This window comes from Dromaius novaehollandiae, chromosome Z (genome assembly GCF_036370855.1).
Source record: "Dromaius novaehollandiae isolate bDroNov1 chromosome Z, bDroNov1.hap1, whole genome shotgun sequence".
Taxonomy (NCBI): Eukaryota; Metazoa; Chordata; class Aves; order Casuariiformes; family Dromaiidae; genus Dromaius; species Dromaius novaehollandiae.
This window is the reverse complement of record NC_088132.1, coordinates 72961136-72977756: the sequence shown is the minus strand read 5'-3', so window position 1 is coordinate 72977756 and position 16621 is coordinate 72961136. Positions and strand designations below refer to the sequence as shown.

Sequence of the window (16621 nt, the reverse complement as noted above, 5' to 3'; positions counted from 1 at the left end):
TCATTCCTGACCAAAATCAGATCCAGTTACTTTTTATCCATTTCAGGTCTTGCTCTTTCCTCCTCCGTCCCTTAAAGGACTGGCGGAGAGCGGGGGCGTGCTGCCTCCCACTTCCCTTGCCGCTGCTCTGAGTCTCCAGGCACGTCTCAGCCGGGACTGTCCCCCACAGAGTGACAGACCGATGCTGCTTGAGCTGCTGCTCTGTAGAAAGTCTGTAGGGCTGCTTTCTGGATCAATTTGTTCCCTCTGGAGAGAACGCACGTCCCTCCTTCCCTATGAGCAGGCTTGGGAGGAGAAGAAAGGGAAGGGAAGCAGGGCTGGGGCTGCCGGGGCGAGCTGCAAAGAGCGGGGAGCAGCCACGCCGCCAGGCCTGCCGCGGGACACGGGGAATGAATGACGCTTTGTAGGGAGCCAGAGGTTGCCGCAACTCAGAGAAGCGTTGTGAGCCTGCTGGACTGAGGGTAAACCCAGCGGAAAGGACTCTCCCTACAAGCCGCAAGTGGGCCGGTGGCAGACTTATTTACAACCTCCTTTTGTTTTTGTTATTTCTCTCTGAGTTTAATCTGCTGTGGAAATCATGTTGTTCTAGTTATGTCGTTAAACCTGGCCCCAGTGTTTCAGAGGCCTTTTGAGGATGCTCATCCTCATTTTGAGGCCAGCCTGTTATTTCCTTAAAGCTTGACCTGGCTTGGGGCCCGTTTCATGTAGCATGTAGCTCCATAGCACTGCTCCTTTAGCAGGCACTTGCACCGCACTGCATTGCTGCAAGAGCTTCAGCACTACTGAATGCTGTGGGTGGGTGTCTTGCCAGCTTGCTCGAGTCCTTTCAGGTTGCTTACTTTGTCCCTAATAGTGCTTCTCGAGGAAACGTGATATCCAGGGTGTTGAGTTGCATAGCAAAGGCACCCGATGCCCAGAAATGCTGATTCTGGGGCTTGCATGCAGCAGCGCAGAGACTTGGAGAGCGCAGAGGCAGCAGGCAGGGTGAGTGACTCCGGGACTTGTGGCTCTCCGCCCCCTCTCCTGTCCTCCGAGCTCTCTTTTTGCTGCAGTGGATGCAGAGGGTTGCTGTTGTGGCTCTCTGGTTGATATGTTTAAATTGGAGGCAGGTCTGCGGATACTCACCAGGACGGAGGCCATCCCGGTGAGGCACTCGCAGGCAGGAAGATGGATTTCCTGCCACACAAGCTCGCCAGAGCTGTTCCTTGGTTTGCCTCACCATCTGGCCTCCTGAGCCTTAGTGCAAGGAAGTGCTGGGCCTGCCTGCTTGAGGAGAGAAACTGAAAGAGGTATTACCCCTTCCAGTACCAACGCAAACTTACATGTGCATAAATTAAACCACCTCGTCGAGTTGTGTAATTCAGCATAATTGTAGGCTGCTGCCACAAAGGGCAGTCCTTTGCCCATATCTGCTCCATGTCTGGCTTCTTGCCAGGGCAGGTGAGTCAGGTCAGACTGACTCAGGGGACAACTATTGCTCCAGGAGCTTTGCTAGGCTCCTGAGAAAACATGCCCTGCAGCTGGGTAATCTCTAGATCTGATGGGGGGAGGAGTGGCATGACCCTTTTTGGTGTACGTCTTGCAGGTGCTCTGCATTAGATGTGATGTGGGCCTGTGCTGTCAGGACTGTACACATCAGACACAGAGCAAGCAGGGATAAAGGTGAAGAGCGAAACATCTTTTCTGCAGGGACCATGGGTGATTCTGGGTTGCCTAAAGATCCAAGATGAGGCCTTGCCTTGTGAGCTGGGAGCTCACAATTTCTTCCCATCTCTGCTGCTCCGGGCCTTGGGCATTGCAGCTCCTCCTCTGTGCTGTGCTGCTTCCCCTCCTGCCATGTGCATGTCCTTCTGCAAGTTGCTTTGTGCAAGGACTCTCTTACCCTGGGTTTGGGCAGCATCTGGTGCAATAGACCCTGGTCTTGGAGTGCTCATACCGTACAGAGAGGGAATGGTGCCTTTCCAAGCTGGTACTTTCAATGAATGGTAGTGCTAGTTGTAGAGGTGGTGCTTGTTCAGCTGCCGTGGGGCAGATACTAAGAGGAGGAGGTCTGTGAAGACAGCACTTCTGCCTGGAAATCAGCTGACTAAGGAGGGGGAAAGGATCCTAGAGCTATTCTGCCATCCTAGCAGGGACTGTGGCTTTTCTATTACCGCAAAAACTGCTCATGCAAACTCATTGCAGCATGAAAGTGCAGTATAAATTGGCAACTACTCTGAGCTTCCCTTTCCTCCAGTGAATTCAGAGGCATCTGTCACTTCAAATTGGGGCAGGTTCTGCCTCAGGGCTCTGGCTGCATCTTGTCAGAGAGTGGTGGTGGACGGGCCGTTTCCTTCGCTCCTGTTTCTCAGGAGCTGCCTGATCCATAGCCAGAGCGAGGCCTGGGACTGCAGCACGGTCCCTGAAGCACTGAGGTCTTGATCCCAGGACAGAGCCTGGCTTTGCAGAGAGTGGTCTTCACCTGCCTGGAGGCAGAGGTGTCCTGCAGGCTTTTGGTGCATGAGTGTTGCCAGATCGCAGGCAGGAGTTCCTCTCATGTCCGCTGGGATGGCCATGGCTAGCTAGGTGGCTCTGCCTGTGTCTGACATTGGATCCTGAGTCCTGTTGTCAGCATTGCCCACATCTCCTGGGGCAGGTGGTTCACAGCCTAGGCTGGCTCTGGCCTCCTCTGGGATTGGTTATGATTCCTTTTTCTTAAATAAAAGTCATAAAAATCTACAATTCTTGACAACTTGAAGCCATGCATGGGAGACCCACCAGGCTGGTGGGTTGTTTGGAGGTCTGCAGGCAGGTGGCTGGCACAGCATTCAGTTGGCTGCTGCTGGAAGTGCTGTCTGAAATTGAGAAGAAATGGGGATGGACTGACTAGGAGCAAACAGGCCGGAGACTGGACCTGCCTTCTGAAGCATGCAGCGAGAGAGAAACAAAACAGTTATCCAGGTGGCACTGGGTCAGTCTGGGATCATGCGACATGAACAGCAGGAGCTGCGTTCCTGGATGTTGGATTCCTGGACATCTATCACGTTCCTGCGATAGAAAAGCCAGGGCTTGGGTACTGAGGAAAGGGAAGCAGCTGGGTTTGGAGACAACCCAGGGACAGGAGACAGAGCAAAAACCTCTGCTGCTTGTGAGCCTGAGCTGGAGAAACCAGTGATCCTTTTGGGTAACAGAAACCAAACCCTCAGCACATCCTGGGAGTTGGCTCCCATTGTAAAGGTGCATTGTAAGTCCTGGTCTTGCAGCATGTGTCCTAACTACAGGGTCCAGCTATGCTGTTGTTTTTCCCACTGCACCCAACCCATTCGCCATTTCCCAGATTCCCCGTTGCAGCAGTGTGCGTTGCTGCTGGGTTTATGGCTCAGCAATGCTCCAGGCTGGATAGCGGTGCCAAGCCAGTTCACCTGCAAAATGCTAACTGTGCTGGTGGAACTGGTACGAGCTTGTCAGGTCTGGGCCGTGTCTGTGAGGTGGCCAGTGCCGCAAGCTCGTGGCCTTCTTGCTGGGCAGCTGGGTAAGTCCCAAGAGGAAGTGCAGGAGTGTTTCGCTGTATGCTGCCTGCTTCTCCATTTTGCTCTAGCCCTGCAGGGCTGTTAGCTGCTTCTGGGGGAGAGAGGGGGGAGCAAACTGCTCGGTGCCTGGTTTGTCAGCTTGACCTCAGGAGCGGGGCCGCCACCTCCTTGCCAGCCCAGAGCAGCTCGCTGGGCTGCAAGGCGCGTCTCGCCGCCTTTCTCACCTGCACTGCAGGCACCTTTGGGCAGCGCCCTCGTCCCGGCGGCGCCGAAGCCCTGCGGAGGAGGGCGCGTGTGGCTGCGGCAGGAAATCGGCAGGCGCGTATCGGCGAAGCGGGGTGGGGTTTGTTTGCGGTGCAGCGTGGGACCGGGCTCTTGGCGCTGCTCGGTGCCTCACAAGCCACTGTGGGCCTGAGATTTCGGTTTTTTTGGAGACTTTGACTTGATAAGCTGTGTGGAGCCAGGGCAGCCAGTGAGGCTGGCAGTAGTGAGGTGACTGTCTATAGTTTTGGGGCCAGTGGGTTGTCTAGGGAAAAGTGAGAAATGCATGCCTGTGAGGGACGGGAGGTCAGCTTGGCTAGTGCTTGGTGGCTGCAGTTTTGGAAATGGCTCCTGGCAGCTTTGAGTTGGGGGAGGAGGGGGGAAAGAGAGGCCCAGGGGCCACATCCTGGCAAGACACTCACTCCTCCACAGCTGCTGGGCTCTTCCTGCCTGGCGTGCCCTTGGCTCTCTCCAGGAGCTCCCTCAGCATCCCCCTTTGGCAACTATGGGCTAGAAACTGGATGTCCTTTCTGGATGCCAGGATGAAAATTGGCCTCCAGCGTGCTGAGCGAGGGATCTGGGGGCATGAGCGGTTGCTCTGCATGCTCAGTCTGAGGAAGTAACGGCAGTGCAGCCCTCTAGGAGCTTGCAACCGCAGCAGATAGCTGTGGCCAGGCTGGAGCTGCCCCATGACGATGCCATGGTGGGCTCAGCAGCAGCATGGTACTGCTGGTCCGCTCCCATGAGCTTCTTCTGCAGGAGGCTTGGAGGGGGCTCTGGCAGCCCTGGACAAGTTGACCCAGAGGGACTTGCTCCTCGGGACACTTGGGTCATTTGCACTGCTGGAGGGCCCGAGGCTGCTGGGAGCAGTGCTTGCAAGCCACCTCCAGCATGCCTTGTTTCCCTCTGGCTGATTCCCTCCATGGTAGGAAAGCGCTGGGTGTCTGAGCAATCGGGTCAGGATACGGTTATCTTCTCCATCCTGTGGCTCTTTCTTCTCTTCTGCCTCTTCTAGCTGGCAGGTTTTTATCCTTTTTATGGGCTTCTGGCACCAAAACTGCTTCCCTGCACCCAGGGAGCATCTTTCTGCTCCTCCCATGATGAGCTGGCACACTCCTGGCCGACAGTGTTCAGCAGCCGGTTTCCTCCCCAAGCCAAAATACCAGCTGCTGCCAAGCCTGACAGGTAAAACACCAGCACATGCCGTAAAGCAGAGGTAGCTCAGCGGGCGTCCTGCTCCCAGCGGAGGCCTGCCCCGGGCTGTGCTCTGCACAGCGAGCCTGCTCGCCTCTCACCGAGCTCCCCATGGGGCCTGCCCTGGGTTATGCAGCTGAGCAGTTTCCCACAGCCGGGCTGTGCTCGGCTCTGGGGAGCACCTTATCCTCCTGCTGAACTTCCACTTGGGCTCTGCGTGGGAATTACCCTGCCGAGTGCTCAGGCAGGCTTGTTATCCTCTTCAGAGGGATCTGTGAGGAGGGGATGGGCGCAGAAAGAGAGGCTGTTGCCCCAAGGCGAACACGTGGGTTTGGGAGGAGGACAGAAAGAGAAGAGTTACTTGGATGGAGAGGACATGCAGAAGGCCGAAACAGTTTTGACATGCTGAGTATTGCTGATCCCCCTTCACCTTCCTCTTGATCCTCTCTGCTGTGGCAGTCCAGGTTTCCCGCTGCTCCATGCCTGCTCCTCTCCGCTCCCTTGCCCCTGGCCCACTTAGGCTTTGCAGGGTGGCTGTCTCCTGCTGCGGCTCCCCCATGACATGCTGTACTGTGTCCCTTCCCAGAGCGTATTGCTGCTGCTCTGTCCTGAGTCCATCAGAAAGCTGGTGCCTGGGACTGACATTCTAAGGGGGCTGGTTGCACAGCCAGCGAAGTGACCGTGGATCGCGTGGAGTGGAGGAGGAAATGGGTGCCCTTCCCCTTCCTGCCCCAAGTGCATATGGGGCAGATGGCTACCTACGGGGCATCTGTATGCAGTGAGGAGTGAACTGATGCATACAGTTAAACTTCCTTTATTCACACAAGAAATTTCCTCTTTTTGAGACCTACATAGTCATTAGCGGCGACTCCGTTTGCATAGGAGCTCTGCTCAGGTGAGCTGTGGCCTTTTCCACCCTGCTGCCATTAGGATCTCTGTGCCGTCCCAGGCTACGCGGTGCCTTGTACCCTGTTTCTCATGCAACTCGGAGCCACAGAGGAAGCAGTCAGTAAACAGCCTGTGGAGAGGTCCGTATTTTGTAAGCAAATGCTTGGCTCTTATTTGGGACCTGAGAGTCCCTTTGCTTTTACCCAGTTGCCTCTATGGCCTCTGTTCTTGCTGATTTGACCTAATGTTCTCCAGGGGCAGGGAGTTCCACCAACAAATCCTGCAGCGTATAAAAGGTATTTTCCTTCCTCAGCTTTTAATTTGCCATCGTTCAGTTTTAGTGACTTCCGTCTCCCAGGGGACAGGAGCAGATAGAAGCCACCCTCTCCCTTTTCTTATCTCTTCTCTCTGAGCAGCTCCAGGCTTTTCCGTTTCTCCAGGTCCCTCATCTCTAGGAAGCGTGGGTGCCTGTCATATACTCTGGGGAATTTTTGAGTGGTTGAGGGTCACAGCTCTCTTAATCTGCTGGCTTAGCACTGTCGGATGTTGATGTGGGACCTCTGAGGAGTCCTGATAGCTAGAGCAGGACCCTACTGGCTCAGGGTCAAAGTTTGGTTTTCCTCTTGTGGCTTCTGTGTCATGGCAGTTATAATTATAAATCCTTCCATCATGCTCTCCCATCTTATCTCACAGCACTCCCATGCACTCGTTTCCTCCTTGCTGACAGTGTCTCTGCCGAGTAACAGCTATGGTCACTTCTGTATTTGAGCAAAATTGACTGTGTGACCTTGGAGTCAAGGCTCTCATAATACGGACACAACAGCCCTTAACTTTGGCTGAAGGCCCTGGCCAGTCCTTGTGTGTAAAGAGATCACAGGTTCTGAACTTCATCTGAAGCCCTTGTATTTACAAAGGACCTTGCATAGATGCCTGTGTCTGTCTGGTTGGAGATGTCCATCACTGGAACCTTCTCCCCTTCATCAGCAGCGAAGTGGGGAACAACCTTTTCATGGGCTCTTAAATACACATAAAGGAGTAGCTAGTCACAGGGTATAGTCCTTGTTTGTAATTAGAAGCCATTTCCTGGCTTTCAGGAAAAGGTCATGCCAGAGGGAAGAAACAGCAAAGACCCTGTGCACCGGGTTGTGGAAGCAGCAGTGCTGGCTGAGTTTGCTGAAGAAGCAGGGACATTTCAGTGAAATGGCTCCCTCTTGTAGCTGTGTGATTACAACCTACTTCTGGCTTCCTGGGGTAGGAGGAGTTGAGACTCCTTGAGCAGCAGTGAGATGCTGGTATGGGTGCAGGCCCAGCAGTGAGAGCTGATCCAGTTCTATCTCCTCTGGCAGGTGACGCAGGAGTGGGGACTGTCCAACCGCCACCATGGTTGCCCTCTCGCTGAAGATCAGCATCGGCAATGTAGTGAAGACCATGCAGTTCGAGCCTTCCACCATGGTGTATGATGCCTGCCGGATGATCCGGGAGCGGGTGCCAGAGGCCCAGATGGGGCAACGTAAGTAACCTGCTCTGGTGGCCAGTGCCATCCCATCTCAGCTTGTGCTCCTGCCCCGTTCCTCAGGGTCATTCACTGTCCTGTCCTACTTTCCTGTCAAAGCATTTCTTCTGCTTTTCCCACTAAATCACTTTTTCTTCTTTTTATGCCCCAGCAAATTGCCCTGAAAGACCTCTCATGTTTCTGGTGCTGGCACCCTTTAGACACTAGTCTTTTCCTGGATGCAAAGCCCCCTCTCCCAGTTCTGCAGCTTTGGACAAGTTACTTCTCGTTTCTGTGTGCTGTGACCTGCTATGTTTGGTCAGTAAATGGCTATACATTCCCTTTAGGGAAAAGAAAAAAAAAAAAACTCAGACATTTCAAAGACCTCCCTCTTCAGTTTTGTCCCAGTGCAGTTCTGGATTTTTTTCCACATAGAACAGAGTAGTCAGTGTGATTATTGGGGTGCTTCCCTAGTATGAGGGAGAACTAGGCTCAGGTTTTCCCTGCCTGACTGAGACCAAAGCCTGACGTTCCTCCTTCTCCTTCCCCTTCTGTAGTAACTGCTCCAGGTTGTTGGTTGTTTTGCAGCCACCATCTTGTGCAAAAAACACTTTATTCTGAACCCAAGCAGCTTTTACTGACAAGGGTTTTGTTGAAACTGGTCCATCCTTGCAAAACATTCTGCATCTGATGAATCGTCCTTATCCAAGAGCATGGTTCCATTGGAAGGTATTCAGAAAAGTGCCACAACTGTGATTCAAAGCCTGGAAAACTTCCCTCTCACTGAGAGATGAAAGTAGCTCTGAGTTTTGTTTGACAAAGCGTTACAAGTCCTGCTCTGCAAGAACTTTCTGGCGAAGGTTGTTCTGACAGAGCTCTTCAGTCTGGAGACTTCCCTGCCCTTTGCTGGGTGGATAGGCTACCAACAATTAAGCTAGTGTCCTCACTCTGCAGATTTCTGGCCCCCAAAAGACTAGAATAGAGCACAGGAGCTGGCTTTACCTGGACATAGGTGCAGCTGGATAAAGCCTCAGGTTAAGTGCAAGAGCTTTCCTCTGTCAAAGTGCCTGTCTGGCACAGAGTGCAGTTTGTCACCTTGTAACGTGGGCTTTTTTGTTTTGTTGTTGTTTTAAAGCACACTTAATTGCTCCAGTTTGGATGGCCTGGTTCTGTAACTCCTGCATCTCCTGAGCACTTGCTCCCCTAGATCTCTCCTGCTAACGGGCCTGAAGAGATGTGGTGACTTGGCACTCCCTTAGCCAACCTGCAGCTCTGTAACGGTGCAAGGCAGAAGCAATGTGCTCCTCCTGAACACCCACCTGATCCTAGAAAACCCCGCATGCTTTCAGGTTGCTGTCGTGGAACCAGAGCATTGAGCTCTTTGGGTTCCCTTATTTATACCTTAGGAAAAAACTGGGATGCGAGGTAGGGAAACGCATCTGAAAGTGAAATAGTCCTCAAATTCTGTTAAGCCTATTGCCCTTCCTCTCTTCTCTCTCCTATTCATAATCATTACAAGGAGCCAAGATCAGTTGTTTGGCTGGGTTTAAACAGTTGCCCTGGTTCTAAGGAGTATTAATAAACAATATAAATGAACATTTCCTTTGTTGGGAAATACGTCGTCCTTTCTCTGGTCTGTCCCCTCCCCAGCAGTTCTCTGTGAGACCTGCGATGTGCTGGCACTCAGTGACCTTGCTAAGCTGGTCAGTTCTAGTATCTCCCCACTTCTGGGAGACTCAGAATTAAATCTGTGACAAATCACCTCATGATTTGATTCATACTCTAGGATACATGGTCTACACACAGCACGACTGCAGCAAGCAGATACAGGGGTGGGACAACAGGACTGAGTCTTGCTGCCAGTTTTGGGGGTGCTATCACTGCCCACGCTGACGGGCTCCCTGCAGCTCTCCTCCCCGGCTAAGTCATCCTGGCTTTCCCTGGAATGAAGTAACTCCTCTCCCAGCTGGATCTGCCGATCCTCTCTGCCAAGACTGAATGCCAGTTCCTAAAAGGGCTCTGCCTGTTAAAAATGAACTGCCTTAACTCATGAAAGGGAGCTAGTGTCACCACAGGCAGCTGAGTAAAGGCCTCTATATAGCAGTGCATTAAGCAAAAAGCAAATGTGGTGTCCGGAGGCATGGGGAAGAGGAACAGGGAACAGCGCGGAAAATATTAGTGCAAGTGGAGGGTGGGGCTTCATCCGAGCACTGTCAGCAGCATGGGTATGCTGCCTGCCGCTGGGTCGGAGAGCAGCAGGGAGGAGAAGGGTTCCTACGGGAGCTGGTCAGGAGGGACGGGATGAGTCCGTGACCGTGGGAGGCTCTGCAGATGGGAGGGTGGCTGCCCGTGCCCCCTCTCGCAGCAAGGGCAACACTGTGAAATCTGAAAGCAGCAAACACTGCGTGGATGAAAGGAAATGCTTTTTCCCTTCATATGTTTTTTCGCTTCATGTCCACTTGGTCTGTCAAACGCATTGTTACATCTTGTCGGACCAAGACTTTTGGTTTCAAAGGCTGACTGGATGTTTATATAGAGCCAGAGCTGTAATAGCATTAGAAGGAACATTACATTTCCTGCTCCTGGGCTTGAGCCAGACTGCCTATAAGAGACAGAGATAAAACCATAAAGGGAACTGGTTATTCTCAAGTTCCTTTTCAGTTTTTTACAGTTTTTCTTTAAAAGAACTAAGGCTCTCCGTTGTCGGAGAGTCTGAGCTTTGAAGCTCTGGTCAGATCCCACTGGGGAACTGCTCCTGAGCCTCGCATCTCTGTTCCCTACCCACCTCTCTTCCTCCACCAGTGTGCCCCCTACCCTGACGGGCTCGGATTGCAGTTTTGGTAACCCCAGATACAGTTGCTCCATTTGTTCACTTTCACCTGCATCTCTAGCTCATAGCTCTACTGTTTCTATAGATCCTGGCACCTTTTGTTTCTCTTCACTGTACTTACTGTGTGGCACTCACGGATCCCTTTTTGAGTAGCTCCGTTTTTTGTCACCTTTAGCAGGTGTTCGATACGTGACTGCCACTTAGTTGAATCTGAGTGCAATATCTTAATACAATCCACAACCCAGGTTACTTCCCAACTAGCCCTTCCTGAGCACGCCTTCCTGTGCAGCAACCCTTCCTGGGCCAGGAAAGGGAACTGTGATCCACTGGCCCGTGCGTCACCCAGATTCCCCTGCCCCTTGCATAGGTTTCAGTGCTGCCTCAGTGCTTCTCGCTCACCCCGGAGTGATTAATTTCTGGTATTGGTTTCTCCAAAAGCCAGTGTCTTTGTGCGTTATGTACTGAGATACCTTGCTGGATTCTGGATGCGTTGGTGCAAGTTTCTAGCCAAGCTCTTGCTCTGTCTCAGGAACCCCCTCTCAAACTATGGATCTGGGATCGGCATTTCAGTTTTCACAGCTTTGGAATTATCCCCTTAGAATTTGTTTTGAAAAGTAGTTAAAGGAAAAAAAAAAAAGGCAAGCACTGCTGATTTTTCTGCTCTCTGTTTAGTCATCTGTTTAGTAGGATCCTAACCACAGTATTAGCTAGGCAGGAGTGTGATGGCTCAGGAATTTTTCCCTCACTGCAGAAAACTGCCAAGGAGAGGACTACTTTTAAAATTAGTGACCTGCCAACAACTGGACTAAGGAAGCTAAGACAACTTCCAGTCCAGAGTTGGATGAAAGGTGGAAAAAGATTTTTCCAGAGCAAAGCCAGGCATGGTTTTGGCACCTCATGAGCAGGAACCCTCCTCACTAGCAATAAGAACAGATGAGGTGTCCCCCTGCGTCAGTGTGGTGGTCCCTCTGGCTGCTGTCCTGCCCCCATCAGGGGCGCCAGGAGATGGGCTTTTGGGAGTGCATGTGAGCCTGGCCACTCTCTGTGCTCCACCCCCCTTTTATTCCTCTACTACCCAAAGTGGTTAGATATGAGATGCTGGAGAGACATCCCTCCCCTGTATCCACTGAAGGATCTCTTGTCCACAGATTTGTCTAGTCCCTTTTTGACCCTGCTTCCACAGCCTCCTGGGTCAGTGAGCTCCAGAAATTGATTTCCCACTACATAAACCTTCTTTTACATGTTTTAAACTGATGTCCTACAAGTTTCATCGAGTACCACCAGTTCTGATACAGCAGGATTTGATGAATAGTTCTACATTTAACTTATCCACCAGTTTTGAGACCTTGTAAATCTTGATCATATCTTTCTTCAGCCTTCTCCTCCCCAAAATGAGGAGTCTCAGCCTTTCTAGTCTCTCTTACTAAGGCAGCTGCTCCTTCTGGTTGATCATTTAAGTTACCCTTCTCTGTATCTCTTCAAGCTCTAGGTCCTTCTGGAGATATGCAGACTAGACCAGTACATAGTATTCAAGACATGTATGTGCCAAGTTTTTATAGATGGTTAAAGTGATGTTCTCCATCTTGTTCTCAGCACTGTTCTTGATGATGCCCAGCATTTCGTTAGCTTTCTTTGGCTGCTACTGCATGTTGCACCAATGATTTCAGAGAGCTGTCAAACACAACTCTGAGCTCTTCCTTCAGTTGTAACTGTCAGTTCCAAGTTAAGCATTGTGTAGGCATGCCTTAAATGATTTTTTCCATAGATAAATATATGGCAAAATATCTGTCTTGAAGCTTGCTTCCAATTTTTTTGCCCAGTCAGGTTTTAAGGTCTCACTTGCTATCAGCCTGACAAAAGAACTTAGTGTCATCCGCAAACATAGAGATTTCTCTATGGACCTTCTCCCAGTCACTGGTGGAGATACTGAATAACGTGTCCCAGTGCTGAGTCCGAGAGAAGGTTACAGTGCCTTGTACCACTGAGGCCAAGTTTGCACTGTGTCTGGCCTCTTGTGTTGAAGCAGGTTTCACTCATAGCAGTTCTGGGCACCTGCTCCAGGGTGCACAGATACTTCTGTATCCTACATGTTGGTCAGCTTGGCTGGACCCCACAGATGCACAACTCTGAGCGCAGCCTGGTATCTCAGAGACCCTGTCCAGTGCCGCTCTTGGCTCTCTTTCCAAGTTCTCCTTGCTTTCGTTACTTAGCAGAGATCCTTCATCTGCTGCGCGTCAGCCTGGCCACAAAGCAGAGCTCCCTCCCTTCCCTTGGTCATTCAGCCCTGGCAGGGAGACTCGTTTCCAGAGAGCTTTCCTGAGCCGCGCACCCATGCGGGGAGCAGGGAGCAGACCCACGGTGTCAGGCCCGTGGGGCCTCAGTTCCTCAGGTGACGCTGACTGAGACCTTGCTGTGTTTTCCAGCCAATGATTTTGGGCTGTTCCTCTCGGATGAAGACCCGAAGAAAGGGATCTGGCTGGAAGCTGGGAAGGCTCTGGACTACTACATGCTTCGCAATGGGGTGAGCATCCAGACCCCATATTTCCAGCTGGTGCCCTCCTGGCTCTGCAGTCGGATGCACTCACAGTGGCGCAGGTGCTGTGGGTGCCTGCCTTGCGCACCAGCTGCGGTCTGCATCATGCGCTGCAGGGACCCATGCAGCCCAGCACCCTGAGCGCTCCTCTCACTCGTCTCCCCCAAGATTGCGCTGGAGACGGAGCACTGGAGCTATTGGTGCTATGGCGCGGTGGTGTTACGTGGTAGCACTGGTACCGCCGCTGAGAGGTGTGCTCTGCTATGCCTGTAGGACACCATGGAATACAAAAAGAAGCAGCGGCCTCTGAAGATCCGCATGTTGGATGGGACAGTGAAAACGGTCATGGTTGATGACTCCAAAACTGTTACAGACATGCTCATGACAATATGTGCCCGAATTGGTAAGAGGAGGTTGCAGCAGCATGGGGGAGGAAGGGAGATGGCAAGAGATGGCAGCGTCTCATGGGAGGGTAATGGGGGGTGGCCAGGGCACGGCAGGGAGGGGGGAGCAGTGCCAGCTCTGTGACAAATGGCCTGGTTGCAGGCTGTGCCTGTGTCCAACAAGTATTTAAAGCCAGGGAGGGGCAGCGCTCTGCTCTCCTCCGGTTTGCTCCAGGCCCTGTGTTTGGCAGCAGTATTGTGCTGAGCTCAGCCTTCCGTGTTTCTGCAGGCATCACCAACTACGATGAGTACTCGCTTGTTCGGGAGATTATGGAAGAGAAGAAAGAGGAGGTTACTGGCACCCTCAAAAAGGACAAGACCCTGCTGCGAGACGAGAAGAAGATGGAGAAGCTCAAGCAGAAGTTGCACACAGATGACGAGTGTATGTGCCTGCAAGTACTTGGTACAGAGTCAGCCTGCATGAAGAGCAGCTGGGCTGGGAGCTCAGCGGGTGGGAATGGGAGCGGTGCCTCCTGCAAGGTGAAGACCTGAGGCAGGGGTGCAGAGGCAGTGCCAGGGTGGTGAGGACTACAGCAGGGGCACAAGTGCCTGCACTCCCTGGAGTCTCTCATTCTGGGAGAGCAGGCATTCACCAGAGCAGCCTCAGTTTCTTGGCCTGTGTGAGCAGTCCTGCCAGATTCCACACCCTGGGCCAAGACCAGCCCTGCCTGGGTGTCCATCCCTGCTCATGTTCTGGCATTGCCTGCAGTGAATTGGCTGGACCATGGCCGGACCCTGCGCGAGCAAGGCATTGACGACAATGAGACTCTGCTGCTGCGGCGCAAGTTCTTCTACTCTGACCAGAACGTGGACTCGCGAGATCCTGTGCAGCTCAACCTGCTCTACGTGCAGGTACAGCCCCTCAGTTTTGCTGTTGTCACCAAGGCAGCAGTGCCTTGCTCCGCTGCCCTATGCCAGACCCCTATCGAGGCTGATGGCTGAGGTTCTTGGCCAGGAACAGCGTAGAGGGGCACTTCGGTGTGCTCAGTTGTCACCTGGGAGAGATTTCCTGGATAAGAGGCAACAATGACAATCCCAGCCCTGCCTCCTGCTCCTCAGATTTCCAAGGAGGTCCCACTTTTCCTGTGTGTGATAGGAACTGTCCTGTCCCCAGGCCTGAAGTTCTGCTGCTGTTCTTAGCCCAAGATTGGTGACTAGCCTTGCTGTCCCTGAGGGGGCTGCCTTGTCCTTGGTCAGTGCTATTTCTTTTCTGTATGGAACACAGCTTCTAACCACCATACGGGATGTTTCTGAGCTGTTGCTCTGCATCTGTGTTTCAGTATGTGAGACATGATTGCTTTTCGTATATTGTTTTGCTGCAAAGTGTTTCAGCTACAGGGCAGCAGTGTGCCTCAGTGCAGGCAGTCTGTGGCAGTCCTTCCTGCCTAATGTAAAAGGGAGCAGTGGCAGTTACTGTGCCCAGCCCATGTCTATGTCTTCTTTTCTCACGCAGGCTCGTGATGACATCCTCAACGGTTCCCACCCTGTCTCATTTGACAAAGCATGCGAGTTTGCTGGTTACCAGTGCCAGATCCAATTTGGGCCACACAACGAACAGAAGCACAAACCAGGCTTCTTGGAGTGAGTGTCCTGGGGAGCCCCTGGGCCCTGTCCAAAGGCAACTTGAACAGCTCAGCACCACACTGGAGCACTGGCACTGGCACTCGGTTGGGGTTGTGAACAGCCTTGGAGCAACCCCTCTCCTCCTCACAGCGCTGCACCTTTAGGCGCAATGCCAGAGTGTGGAGGTCAACACCAAATGCAAAGGGTGCCAAACCCCATCCCATTCCCTCTAGCACCCCTCAGACTGCCCTGGGACATGGAGTCAGCTCCAACTTTGCGGGGGGCCCAGCCTGCAATGTGGCCTGATGCTGCACAAGAGGCTGCATCCTCGGTGCCTCCACCCTGCTCTCTGCAGGGCAGCTCCTGGGGCTAACTGGACATTAAGGCCAGCTGTGCTTCTGAGCAGAGAACATGTTCTGCTAAGACTCTGTTTTCCTCCCACCTTGGTGGAGGACCAGACCCTCGTGTGGGCCTGGAGGAGGGCTGCCCTCAGCCTGGGAACTGTAAGTTGCAGCCCCCTCTGGCATCAGCAGCCTGGAAAGTGGAGAGGTGGTTCCAAGAAGGAGAGGTCTTTTGAGGTCCTGAATTTCCCTTGCTGCAGCAACCTCTCCCACATCCTTCCTGTTCCCAAAAACCCTCAGCCCGTGCCCTGGCAGAAGTTTGTCCAAGACTCTGTGTTGGGCCTATTCACAGGCAAAGACAAATGCTGGCTTCAGAGCTCTGCTGGTAACAGTTGCTTTTGTCTCTTTGCAGACTCAAGGATTTCCTGCCCAAGGAATACATCAAGCAGAAGGGGGAGCGCAAGATCTTTATGGTATGTGCAGGGCTGTGTTAAGACCCAAGCTTGTCATTCCTCCTTGCCAGAGATTTGGGCTTCTGTTGTACCTGGAGGTAGCACCTCCCAGCCTGGACAGGAGAGCATGTAGCAGCTTGGTAGATGGGAGATAGGAGTGTGAAGCTGTAGTGGGTAGACATGGCAGCTCCTGAGGTTTGAGAGGGTCAGAGGGATGGCGTAACTGTAGTGAGGAAGAGGATGCTGGCAGGGCAGGGATGTCAGTAAGAGTGGGGAGAGCCCAGAAAGGCTGTAACAGGGTGATGGTGACAGCATTGGCACACAGCCAGGGGACCACAGAGCTAGTGTGATGTTCTCTCTGTGTTATTTCAGGCTCACAAGAACTGCGGGAACATGAGCGAGATCGAGGCCAAAGTTCGCTACGTGAAACTTGCCCGTTCCCTGAAGACCTATGGGGTCTCCTTCTTCCTGGTCAAGGTAGAACAACAGCTCCCCAAGCCCCAGCTGCCATGCCTAGCCAGCCCACCTTCCTTTTTTCCAGCATCCCCCTGGCCTCCTCCGTCTTTCATGTCTCCATCCACCCGTTTCACCTTAACTCACTTCATTCCCATCATTGTTCCAGCTTTCCTTATGTCCCCACTTTATGCCTGTCCTTTCTGCCTTTCCCTGTGCACTACCCTCTCACTTCTTGGTTCATGCTTTTTCTCATTTCCTTTTCAAGATCATGTCACGGGTATCATCACCCAAAAGAATGGCCTTAGGGTGCTTCCTAGTCAAGTGAGACCTCAAAGAACTTTGCCTTGACAGTTAGGCTCTGGAGAGCTGAAGTATTGGCAGCGCTGTGCTGAGGGTCCTGGGGCAGTCTAACCCTTTTGTCATGGCACGCAGGAGAAGATGAAGGGGAAGAACAAGCTGGTGCCGCGGCTGCTGGGGATCACCAAGGAGTGTGTGATGCGCGTGGATGAGAAAACCAAGGAAGTGATTCAGGAGTGGAGTCTGACCAACATCAAGCGCTGGGCAGCCTCACCCAAGAGCTTCACTCTGGTAGGGGGCTGTCCCAGTCCTGCTCTCTTGCCCCACTGCTCTGGCAGTGCTCCTGCCACCTGGCTCTCTGA

At 52.7% G+C, this 16621-nt stretch overlaps 1 protein-coding gene across 2 annotated transcripts in view; it reads left to right on the top strand.

Annotated features, from left to right (window-relative positions):
- Positions 1-16621, top strand: part of LOC135324921 (talin-1) — a 59854-nt gene that overhangs the window by 10892 nt on the left and 32341 nt on the right. For both annotated transcript variants that reach the window (XM_064502006.1, XM_064502005.1), the window contains exons 2-10: positions 7199-7362; positions 12598-12695; positions 12981-13110; positions 13380-13532; positions 13860-14002; positions 14604-14731; positions 15467-15527; positions 15879-15983; positions 16395-16550. In XM_064502006.1, coding sequence (XP_064358076.1) covers positions 7233-7362; positions 12598-12695; positions 12981-13110; positions 13380-13532; positions 13860-14002; positions 14604-14731; positions 15467-15527; positions 15879-15983; positions 16395-16550 — 1104 coding nt within the window. In that variant the 5' untranslated portion in view covers positions 7199-7232. The remainder of the gene's footprint in view (positions 1-7198; positions 7363-12597; positions 12696-12980; positions 13111-13379; positions 13533-13859; positions 14003-14603; positions 14732-15466; positions 15528-15878; positions 15984-16394; positions 16551-16621) is intronic.